Source organism: Bos taurus, chromosome 20, assembly GCF_002263795.3.
Source record: "Bos taurus isolate L1 Dominette 01449 registration number 42190680 breed Hereford chromosome 20, ARS-UCD2.0, whole genome shotgun sequence".
Lineage (NCBI taxonomy): Eukaryota > Metazoa > Chordata > Mammalia > Artiodactyla > Bovidae > Bos > Bos taurus.
The window spans coordinates 61,811,963-61,824,507 of record NC_037347.1 but is presented as its reverse complement, the minus strand read 5'-3'; the positions used below and the strand labels follow the sequence as shown (position 1 = coordinate 61,824,507).

Here is a 12,545-nt window from a genome sequence, read left to right as displayed (position 1 = left end):
AGAGGCTAGAATGTTTATTCTTCTGCTCCCACCAACCATGCCTCCTGACTCTGCTGGCACTGGTTCGTCGATTTTTCCTTTGGGACTAAGGGTGGCAAGGGCTTCCATCTGTTGCTACTCCCCGGATACTTCTTCAGGCATCGATTGTTCCCTTAATCTTGCTCACTCGTTTGTAAATGGACCCTTAATTAAATTCTCTTCATTTAAACTCTTTTTGAGAAGACTCTATTTCCCATCTGGGCCCTGATACAAACACAAATAGCAATTAGGATTTTTATTTTCTGATATTCTGAGTACTTAAAATAAGCTATAATTGATCCCTCAAATGATAATTATCTACTCAATATTTTAAAATTAATTTCCTAAATTTTACTTCATTCAGTCTTAAACTGACTCTGAAAATGTTAAGAACCAATGTTTCTTAAGAATAACAATATTCCACAGTTTACTGTGATTCAGACCCTTTGGCATAAAACTTTCAAGCTGCATTTGAATCACCTGGGCTTGTTGTTTGTTTAAATTTTACTTTGTTTAAGCTCCAATCCTTTGGCCACCTGATGCAAAGAGCCAACTTATTGGAAAAGACCTTGATTCTGGGAAAGATTGATTACAGGAGGAGAAGGGGGGCAACAGAGGATGAGATGGTTGGATGACATCACCGAAAACTCTGGGAGACAGTGAAGGACAGAAAAACTTGGTGTGCTGCAGTCCATGGGGTCGCAAAGTCCATGGGGACATGACTTCGTAGCTGAACAACAACAACAATCTTCAAACAAGAAACAGAGCCTTCAAAAACGAACAGTTAACTAAACTCCTAGGAGTCTTCAAAAAGATAAATCAGTATATAATACCATAAACTAACTAATCTTTCTGATAATCAAAAACTCAGCAGTTAGCAAATCTATTTCAAAAACCCTTACTAGTATATTTAAATTTCCTGTAATAAAGATAAATCTTTTGCAGGTAATGTTTGGACATGTTTTACAGAAATGCAAAAGTGAACACTAAACATTCTATTTCTCCTCTGTGTAGAGTGTCTCAATTTAGAAATTCACAGACTTCCTCTGTGGCTCAGTCATAAAGAATCCACTGGCCAATACAGGAGACATGGGTTCGATCCCTGGTCGAAGAAGATCCCACATGCCTTGAAGCAACTAAGCCCGTGGGTCACAGTTATTGAGCCTGCACTTTAGAGCCAGGGAACTGCAGCTACTGAGCTCCCAGCTGCAACGACTGATGCCCTAGAGCCCAGCTCCACAACAAGAGAAGCCACGGCAACGAGAAGCCCAAGCACCAAACTACAGAGAAGCTCCTGCTTGCTCCAACTAGAGAAAAGCCAGCTTAGCAATGAAGACCCAGCACTGCCAAACAAACAAATAAATTAAATTTAGGATGATTGGGATTATTAGTTGACAAAGTTATTTTTTAAAAAGTTCATATGGTTATTTATCTCCTCTAATATTTTTTTCTTCTACTCTTTAATTTTATATTACGTTATCTCTGCACTGTTTTTATAATTTATTTCCATCTTCCTAGCTTATTCTGATTTATTTAGCTCTTTTAAGGTGTCCCAAAATAAAGGGATGCTGAGCTCATTATTTGGAGAAGGCGATGGCACTCCACTCCAGTACTCTTGCCTGGAAAATCCCATGGATGGAGGAGCCTGGTAGGCTACAGTCCATGGGGTCACGAAGAGTCAGACATGACTGAGCGATTTCCCTTTCACTTTTCACTTTCATGCACTGGAGAAGGAAATCGCAACCCACTCCAGTGTTCTTGCCTGGACAATCTCAGGGATGGGGGAGCCTGGTGGGCTGATGTCTATGGGGTCGCACAGAGTCGGACACAACTGAAGTGACTTAGCAGTAGCAGAGCTATAATCTTTTATTTTTAATAATAAAATTTTGATTTCCTCTGAATGCATTTTTTTGCCATACCCTTATGCTTTCATTATAAAATGTTGCTATTTCATTTGCTTTGTAAATGTAAAAGAGTATGTAATTTTCTTCCTGCTTTCACATTTGATTCGGTAAACCCAAAAGTATGTTTCTTAATTTTAATGTCAATATATTTTTGCTTATCATTTATTGTTTACTTTTAATTTTACTGAATTATTATAAAAGAATGTGGGCCTTTCTATACTTTATAACTTTTAGAATTATCTTTACAGCCCATTAGCTGATCAATTTTTATAAATTTTCCTTGGACATATAAAGCAAACGGTTATTATTATTCAAAAAGTATACCTTTAAAAAATTCATCTAATGCGTTGATTTGTTAATTATTTATCCAACTTTCTGTGGCTGCTTCTTCTGTTATTCAGTCTGATTCTGAGAAATGTTCACATTATTTTTCATCAGTCTCTTTCATTTTTAATATTCAGATGTTACGTTGTTTGGTGCATGTATGTTCACCAGATTTTACCATATGATTATAAGTTAATATATTTTCACTATGTAATTCCTTTTGACCCTGCTTAGTGATTCTGTGGCAAATTCCACTGTATTTCACATTATTCTTCCCAATCCTACCCTTTGTGGTCGTTGTATTTGCTGTCATTTCTTTGTCTATTCTGTTTGTCTGTTAGTATTTGTCTAAATAGTAAATGTCTATTTATTTCAACATTTACTTCATTAATATAAGTATGTATATTAAACATACTCCATGATTTTATCTTCATTTTCTACAAATTTGAATTTTTTTTTTTCTGAGAATTCAGCATGCTTACATGTAGTACTAGATTGATTTATCACTTCTATTTTAACTTGTTTGCTTATTACTCTTTTCTTCCTTCCTTTTTTCTGTACTTTCCATGAATAAAAGGTATACCCTCTCCTAAAATCATAATAAAATTATGATATAATATGTAATAAAAGTATTATATAAAAATAACATAGCCTATATCATCCTTCCAAGAAGTTTTATTTCTGCTTTCCTTACTCTCTAATGAAAAAAGAGTACATTGCCTCAAATATGAATTAATATATTAATAGTTCTAACTATAACTGCCCCTCCAGAGTAAATATTTTATAGGCTTTGATAAACAAAAGGAAACAATCTTACACTGTAAAATATAAAATACAGAGAACAAGTGTAATACACTCATGCATCTGACTTTAGAAGCTTTAACGAGAGGATGTATATGGTTAAACCAGCATATTCATGATGGTGTTATTTTAAGAGTCATGATGTTATAAAGATCCTAGAGGAAATGAACTAATATGTATGCTAAATGGTTTCAGGATCACCGTGCTATCTCACTCTTCTATCTTTCCTTTATATAGCAAACACTGATGGGTTTTCAAGGAAATTATACTTTTTCAAAATTAAGAAATAAAATGCTCCACTGATTTCTGATGTAGAAATTATTAGGGTAATGTCTGCTTTAATGATTTAATTTTTAGCTTTTTGTGGGATTTTATTAAAATAGGTCAAGAGAATTTTATGATTTATTAAAATGAGGCTTGTTTCAGCTCAAAGAACTTCTATTTCTAAGTTTCAGCCACTCTGGTTGAAAAACATATAATTAAGTAGAAAAAAAAATCTTTAAATATTTTTGAGATTAATATAGCTATGGAAGATAGCTAAACATAGAAATGTAAAGAGTTCTTGCATAGTACTCTAGCATTGTACTAAATAGTATTGCATACATTATACAATTCTATTTTGGTATAGAATTGCTCCAACATTTAAGATCCCTACCAACAATCATCTATATGAGTAAAGCCTTGACTGTGTGTGCTCAGTCATGTCCAACTCTTTGCGACCCCATGAACTGTAGCCCACCAGGCTCCTCTATCCCTAAGCTGTAGGCCACAAGGCTCCTCTGTCCATAGAATTTTCCAGGTAACAATATCAGAGTAGGTTGCCATTTCCTACTCCAGGGGAACTTCCTAAGCCAGGAATCAAACCCGTGTCTCTTGAGTCTCCTGCATTGGCAGGCAGATACCTTACCACTGCACCACCTGAGAATCTCTTGACAGTTAAGTTTAAAGCAGACAGTGTGTTGATAAAACAACTATATGATGAATTTATACAATTTGCTAATCTAGATGCCAAAAAGGATGTCAGAGAATTGGTTGAAAATCACCAATATGTCAATAGTTGGTGAGAAATCTCGATGCTAATTACTGACTTGTTATGTTAGCTGCTCAGTCATGTCTGACTTTTTGTGACCCCATTGACTGTAGCCCGCCAGGCTCCTCTGTCCATGGGATTTTCCAGGTAAGAATACTGGAATGGGTAGTCATTCCCTTCTCCAGGGGATCTTCCCAACCCAGGGATCGAACCTCGATCTCCTGCATTGTGGGCAGATTCTTTACCATCTGAGCCATCAAGGAAGCCCCCGTTACTGACTTAAGAGAGTTTATAATCAAATGTGAATTAGTGTGGGGTAATGCAGGAAGGAAGTAGATGAGAGTGGAATAAAATTGATGAAATAAGTATAAACACATCTTGAAGTCCTAAGGATATGGCTCATGATTTAACTATATTAATATTAATGGGATTCCCTGGTGGCTCAGCTGGTAAAGAATCCACCTCCAATGCAGGAGACCTGGGTTCGATCCCTGAGTTGGGAAGATCCCCAGGAGAAGGGAACAGCTACTCATTCCAGTATTCTGACCTGGAGAATTCCATGGACTGTGTGGTCCATGGGGGTCGACTCCCATTCCATGGGACATGACTGAGCCACTTTCACTTCACTTTCATTAACAGTAATGACATATGCTCTTATATTTTAATTGTCTTCACGCTTAATTACCATTTGACTTACTTTCACTTGTTGAATAGTCTTGTGGGTCAAGTATTCCCGATTCCTGTAGTGATCTAATACAGGAGTCCACCAGTTCGAGACCTGTTGTGAGCTCATCTTCGATATCTTTTTGACCATCTGAAATACAATATTTCAAAGAGGTGAACAAGCACATGGTTTTGTCAACATTAAAGCTTAAGACTATCATTTAATAATCGAAAATATAGTAACTATAACTATTCAGTTCAGTTCAGTCACTCAGTCATGTCCAACTCGTTGCAATCCCATGGACTGCAGCACACCAAGCCTCCCTGTCCATCACCAACTCCCAGAGTTTACTCAAACTCATGTCCATTGAGTCAGTGATGCTATTACCTTTATGAAATTCTCATTAGGTATCACATTGTAACCCCTGGTCAACCACTATTAAAAACCAAAGCTAGCCAATTATATGTGTCCATGAAAAACATAGAGTTACTAGGGAATTGGGAAAACTTAACTCCCATGAACTGTTGAGCTTTCAGAACAACTTCACTTAATTTTAGTGTCATGTTTTATCAAATTTGTTTTTATAAGTTTCTTTCTAAAGTTCTTAAGAAAATTAACCAATAGAGGTATATGTAGAAGTAAGTATATATGCTCATCAAGAAGCTGTATTGATTTATATGTCCATCAGCTGATGAATGGATAAAGAAGATGGTGTGTGTGTGTGTATATATATATATGCACACAATGGAATATTACTCAATGTAAAAAAGAATGAAATAATGCCATTTGCAGCGACATGGATGGACCTAGAGATTACCGTATTGAGTGAAGTCAGAGAAAGACAAATACTTATAATATCATTTGTGTGTGGAATCTAAAATATGATACAAACGAACTTGTTTGCAAAACAAAACGATCCATGGACATAAGAAAACAAACATGATTACCAATTGAGAAAAGGGGTAGGAGAGGAACAAATTAGGAGTTTGGGATTAGCAGATACAACCTACTATACGTAAAACAGACAAACAAAAAGAAACGATGATATAGCACAAGGAACTAGATTGACTATCTAATAATCATAATGGAAAGGAATACAAAAAAGAATATGTATATTAATATTTATAAATCATACAACACTGTAATTCAAGTATACTTCAATAAAGAAAACAAGCTGTACCTTACCTTGTGATTGCCAGTGAAACTGCTCTTCTGCTGAACTGTAAAAGAGAGAATACATAGATATAATGAATTTGTTACAAATTAAAGGACTCTAGGCTGTAAGATGCAAAGGTACATTAAGTTAGTAGTGGGGCCTCCATGGAGCTCCCTTTAATTTCTTACTGGGAAAAGGGGTCCCGCTTTGATACAATCATAATTTTAATCTATTTGGTATATACCTCTTTGGATTCACCGGTATTAACATGTCATAAATGGAATCATTCAGTAATTTTCAAGAGAACAGCTGATTTTTTTACAAACCACAATCTATTGTACTTATCACTTACGACAGTTTCTACACACATGAAGTTCTACGCAACTGTAGCTATTTTAAAACACAAGTCTGAATAGTTTCATGTAAACTCTGTAAGGTGTTCTAATAGAGATATAACTTTCTCCATTTTCATTATAAAGAGATAAAATAAATCTACACCTTTTCCTAGACATACCTTATAAGCAGTTCCTTTTAGCTGTTTATTATATTTCAAATTAAGTAATATGAAAATCACAACACTTTACCACCCACCAACTATACAGTTCCCAAGTTTCCACTTTAGAAATATATCATATAATAAAAATCACCCAGGTAGAAAGGGTGGCTCATGCAAATGACATGCCAAAGATATTGTGCAGATTGTACCTAGGTGGGCACATAAATTTATTTTAAATGATTTTTTTTAAAAATACATGCTGCTGCTGCTACTGCTAAGTCACTTCAGTCGTGTCCAACTCTGTGCAACCCCAGAGACGGCAGCCCACCAGGTTCCCCCATCCCTAGGATTCTCCAGGCAAGAACACTGGAGTGGGTTGCCCTTTCCTTCTCCAATGCATGAAAGTGAAAAGTGAAAGTGAAGTCACTCAGTTGTGTCCGACTCTTCGCAACCCCATGGACTGTAGCCTACCAGGCTCCTCCATCCATGGGATTTTCCAGGCAAGAGTACTGGAGTGGGTTGCCATTGCCTTCTCCTTAAAATACATAAATAAATTTAAAATTTCTAAGTATGAACAGCGCTTTCATTATATATGCAAATAGTTCTAACATACCCTTTTTTATATGTCAATAGTTTGTGGGAAATCTATATGACAATTACTGACAGGTATCATTTTGAGAATGATTTTCTACACTTATTTACTAGATCTTTTACTCTGATCAAGGCACTTCTATGAATAGCTCATCAGTTTCACAACAAGAAGTAGGTTTTAGAACTTTAATTTGTACCTTAGAAATGGTTTCTGAATACATTTGCTGAGGAAAAAGGCAATTCTGGTATAAATGAGTGTTCAGAATAGCCATGATTGATAAGAGCAGCCCCTCAGGAGACTGTTTTAGGGCATCTTTCTCCTCAGCCAATCCATTTTAGCAAAGTGAAACATGGTTTTGCAATGATGAGCGCTATAGACAGTTGATACCTAAAATGATAACATTACAAATTCACTCTGATGCAGCTCCTCCTTTCATCAAAAAGTGTATCATTATAAAGCAGTAACAACTAAGTGCATGGTTTAACACCTTAAACATAAATGCAATACTATAGTTAATATTTAAAAAAAATTACAAAGTATGTTCAGTTAGTAAGTGGCCGATAATATAGGGCTGGAAAGTGTTTTCAAAATTGTACTGAGTTGAATGGTATCCTTTTCCCCCCAAAGATGTGTCCACACCAAATCCCTAGAAATTGTGAAAGGTTACTTAATGGGAAAGGGTTTTTAAAGATGTAATTAAGGTAAAGATCTTAAGATGAGAGCTTCTGAAACTCAATGATCAATGTCCTTATAAAAGACACTAGAGGAGAAAGACACAGAGGAGAAGGTCTTGTGAAGGTCTTGTGAAGATGGAAGCAAGAGACTGGAGTTATGGAACTATAAGCCAAGTAATGGCTGGAGCCAGCAGAACCTGGGAGAGTTAAGAAAGGAAACTTTTTCCTTAGTATTCCTCCATAAAGAAGACTGAGTGCTGAAGAATTGATGCTTTCGAATTGTGGCACTGGAGAAGACTCTTGCAAGTCCCTTGGACAGTAAGGAGATCAAACCAGTCAATCCTAATGGAAATCAACCCTGAATATTCATTGGAAGGACTGATGCTAAAGCTGAAGCTTCAATCCTTTGGCCACCTGATGAGAGGAGCTGACTTATTGGAAAAGATCCTGATGCTGGGAAAGATTGAGGGCAGGAGAAGAGGGTGACAGAGGATGAAGTGGTTGGATGGCATCACCAACTCAATAGACATGAGACTGAGCAAACTCCAGGAGATGATGAAGGATAGGGAAGCCTGGTGTGCTGCAGTCCATGGGGTCACAGAGTCAGACACAACTCAGTGACTGAAATGACTGAATTAAACTGAGGGAACATAGCCCTGTCAGCATAGGTGATTTTGAACTCCTGAGAGAGTCAGTTCATAGGTAGGTTGATAAGAAGTCCAGGGTTCCTGAGGAGGAGAAAGGGGTCTGGAGTCCTCTAGAAAGAGAAAGGGATCTGGGGCTCTCAAGGAGAAAAAGACATTTTCTACATGGCTTTGATTTAATCAATATAACAATGTATCTTGCTCGAGGACATGTTTCTCCTTAACAAGAAGGTTTTCTGACCAATCTTGTTATCTTAAGAAGTATGTTATGGGAGTAGGTCTGGTAATACCTTTCTATTGTTAAATCTAATCTTGTTCATTTAAGATGCATGTTGTGGGAGTGGGTCTGGTAAAGTATATAAGGCCTTGATAAGACTAGTGATGGGGGCACTCTCCATCTGCCTTCTGTTGTCTTTGTCAGAAGCTTTGTCTGTCCCTTTTCTTACTTTAATAAAACTCTGCTACACAAAAGCTCTTGAGTGATAAGCCTAGTCCCTGGCCTCGAAGCTAAATCTTCTTTAGAGATTGCGAATCCAATATCGTTCACCCTAAGTTATCACTTCTGGTCCCCAAACTGTGAGGTAATGAATTTATTTTAAGACACTCATTGTAGTAATTTGTCATGGCAGCCCAAGGAAACCAGTACAGTACTTTTCTGGCATGACCAAATGTTTACATAGTACAGCCTTCAAGATTTACGACTATCTGTATGCTACTACATTCCTTTTACCAATTCAGTTCTTTGCCAAGTACTTATTGTATACTAGGGCTGTGCGAATGCATGACAATCACTTATATCTTTTGGTACCTGGGGAGTAGCTATCTTATTGATGTTAAATAACTTGGCCACATATAGCTCAATATATATAAAAAAATTAAACGACATGATTTAAAAAATGGGCAGAACTGAGTGGACATTTTTTCCAAAGAGGAAATGCAGATGGACTCCTGGCACGTGAGAAGATGCTCAACATCGCTAATCATCAGGGAAACACAAATTAAAACCACAACGAGGTAGCACTTCACACCTGTCAGAATGGCTGTCATCAAAAAGAACACAAACAACAAATGTTGACAAGGATGTAGACAAACGAGAACCCTTGTACACTGTTGGTGGGAATGTAAATTGATGCAATCTCATGTGGAAAACAATATGGAGGTTTCTCAAAAAACTAAAATATGTAGTTCTCAAAGAACTACATATGACCCAGCAATTCCACTTCTAGGTATTCCAGTAATTAAAAAATACATGTGCATCCAATCTTCATAAGAGCATTGTTTATAGAAGGCATTCTGGGTGTCCATCAACAGATATATGCCATAAAAAAGAATGAAAATTTTCCATTTGCAGCAACAGGGATGGACTTAGCAATATGCTAAATGAAATAAGTCAGACAGAGAAAGACAAATGCTATCTGCTGCTGCTGCTGCTGCTGCGTCACTTCAGCCATGTCCGACTCTGTGCGACCCCATAGACGGCAGCCCACCAGGCTCTGCTGTCTCTGGGATTCTCCAGGCAAGCACACTGGAGTGGGTCGCCATTTCCTTCTCCAATGCATGCAAGTGAAAAGTGAAGTCGCTCAGTCGTGTCCGACTCTTCTCGACCCCATGCACTGCAGCCTACCAGGCTCCTCCGTCCATGTGATTTTCCAGGCAAGAGTACTGGAGTTGGGTGCCATTGCCTTCTCTGTAATGCTATATGGTATCACTTATATGGGGCTTTCCTGATAGCTCAGTCAGTAAAGAATCCACCTGCATTGCAGGAGACCCAGGTTCGATTCCTGGATCAGGAAGATCTGCTGGAGGAGGGATAGGCTACCCACTCCAGTGTTCTGTCCTGGAGAATTCCATGGAATGTATAGTACTGTACAGTATTCTGGCCTAGAGAATTCCATGGACTGTATAACTTATATGTGGAATCAAAAAAAAAAAAAAAGAACCACCAACAACAAACTAGTGAATAAAACAAACAATTATGCAGACTCACAGGAATAGAGAAGAAAACAGTTGTTACCAGTGGAGAGAGTGTAGGAAGGAGGGGCAAGGAGGGGGGAAGGGTTATCATGGGATTACACAAAATTGTATGTGTGAAGCTTTTCTTGAAAACTGTAAATCACTGTAGAATTTAAAAAATCCCCCATCCAATCAAAACAACATCAACAAAAAGTCATGGAGGAAAATCCAGTTGCTACTTCCCACTTGAAACAATAAGATTGCATAAGTCACTGGAAGTTTCTTCCATGCTCATCAAAGCCCTGCTCTCCACTCCTGGGCACACTGAAGATCACACTTCTCTACCACCCTGCATGTGGATGGGGCCATGTACCACCTCCTGCCAGAAGCACAGATGGGTGGACATGTGATTTCCACACATTCCCTTGTGAAGCCCTATGTTGAGAAGGGTCCCTGAGTAACCACATGCTGGGGAAATTTCTGCCAACCCAGAGAAGACACAACATGAATGAGAAATAAACCATAGTTTTGTTAAAACTCTGAAGCTGGAGGGTTGTTTTCTTGGGCAGAATAAATGTCACACTGAGAAATACAGAAATATGCCATTATTTGAGTTCATTAGGCATTTCCAACTTCTCCATCTTTCATTTCCACAGTTTAGAGCTGGAAGAACACGTCTCGGGTCACCCTAGCACAAATAAGGCAGTGCTCCTGCATTTCACATCCTTTGAGATTTATCCACTCATCCACAGTAATGGGTGATTTTACACACAACTACACATCACACTGTTACATAATATTTACTTTTTGTTCATTTCTTTAAAAAAAGTTTCAATTTTATGTGCAACAGAAACATGAAGAAACATTTTTTATTACAATTGAAAAAATACTTATACAGACTTATACAGACTGTTCCTGCCTATATGCTGGCAGTAGCAAAACAAAGGAAACAACCTAAGGGAACAACAATAGGGAAACAGATAAATTCTGCTCCATAATAGTAGGATTCCACATCATATATCACATAACATGGAAAAACACCACTTGGCAGCTAAAGCAAATTAGCCCGATATGTAATGTACATAAAGTGAAAGGGTCAGTTGCTTAGTCATGTCTGACTCCTTGCGACTCCATGGACTGTAGCTTCCATGGACTGTAGTCTCCCCTTTCTCCAGGGGATATTCTCAACCCAGGGATCAAACCCAGGTCTCCCACATTGCAGGTGGATTCTTTACCAGCCGAGCCACAAGTGAAGCCCGAGAGTACTGGAGCAGTAGCCTATCCCTTCTCCAATGAACCTTCCCCACCCAGGAATGAAACTGGGGTCTCCTGCATTGCAGGTGGATTCTTTACCAATTGAGCTATGAGGGAAGCCCATAGTCCACTAGGCTCCTCTGTTTATGGGATTTCCCAGGCAAGAATACTGGAGTGGGTTGCCATTCCTTTTTCCAGCGGATCCTCCCAATGCAGGGATCGAATCTGGGTCTCTTGCATTGCAGACAGAGTCTTTACCATCTGAGGGAAACCCAATGTATACATGGGTCAGGCTCAAAAGCAAAATATAGAGTGGAAAACATATACTGCACAGAAGACATATACTTCAGGACTTCGATTATGAAAAAAATTTTAAGACACAGACTAAATAATATTGCATATAAATACAAACACACACATGTACGTGTAAGAGGGAGAGAGACCACACAAAGACAGATTAAAGAGATGCACCCAAACTCACGATGGTGAGAGCAGAGGAAAATAAGTCTGAGCAGGGACAAAAAGGGACTCTCACTTTTATCTCAAATGTTTGATGTTATGAAAAATGGGGGGAAAAAAGGTTTCTTAAATTCTTAACATGAATTTAAGAATATCTTTGACACTTGAAACCGGGAAATCACAATTCTTACATTAGAAACATGTTCAGTTAAATATTTTCATAAATCCTTGTGACTCAGTTCTACATCATATTCTCATCATTGTCAGAATCACTCAGAATTGAAACTCAGATGATGTGAGACAATTCTGAAATCTGTAAGTGTAAATAATTGAGGGAAGTAATGGTTTTGAATATAATGAGTCTTTTCTCTATTTTGCATATGAGAAATATGACATTATTACTTTTACTTACTATTACTTTTGCTCAAGTTTGACACAGTTTGAACATTTCAAGCGGGCAAACAATAACTTTCAAGTTCTGAGGTCATGAGGTAGGAGAAAAACTAGTTTAAACCAAAGAATAACCTTTGAGTTCCTCCAGAAATGATTTTCAGTCTTATCATTTCTAGCATGATA

General features: G+C 37.7%; 1 protein-coding gene across 2 annotated transcripts in view; it reads right to left on the bottom strand.

Annotated features, from left to right (window-relative positions):
- CTNND2 (catenin delta 2) overlaps positions 1-12,545 on the bottom strand; it is a 1,099,643-nt gene that overhangs the window by 489,642 nt on the left and 597,456 nt on the right. For both annotated transcript variants that reach the window (XM_005221651.5, XM_002696428.7), the window contains exons 4-5: positions 5,927-5,961; positions 4,775-4,891 (exon numbers count right to left, since the gene is read on the bottom strand). In XM_005221651.5, the coding sequence (XP_005221708.1) occupies positions 4,775-4,891; positions 5,927-5,961 (152 nt within the window). The remainder of the gene's footprint in view (positions 1-4,774; positions 4,892-5,926; positions 5,962-12,545) is intronic.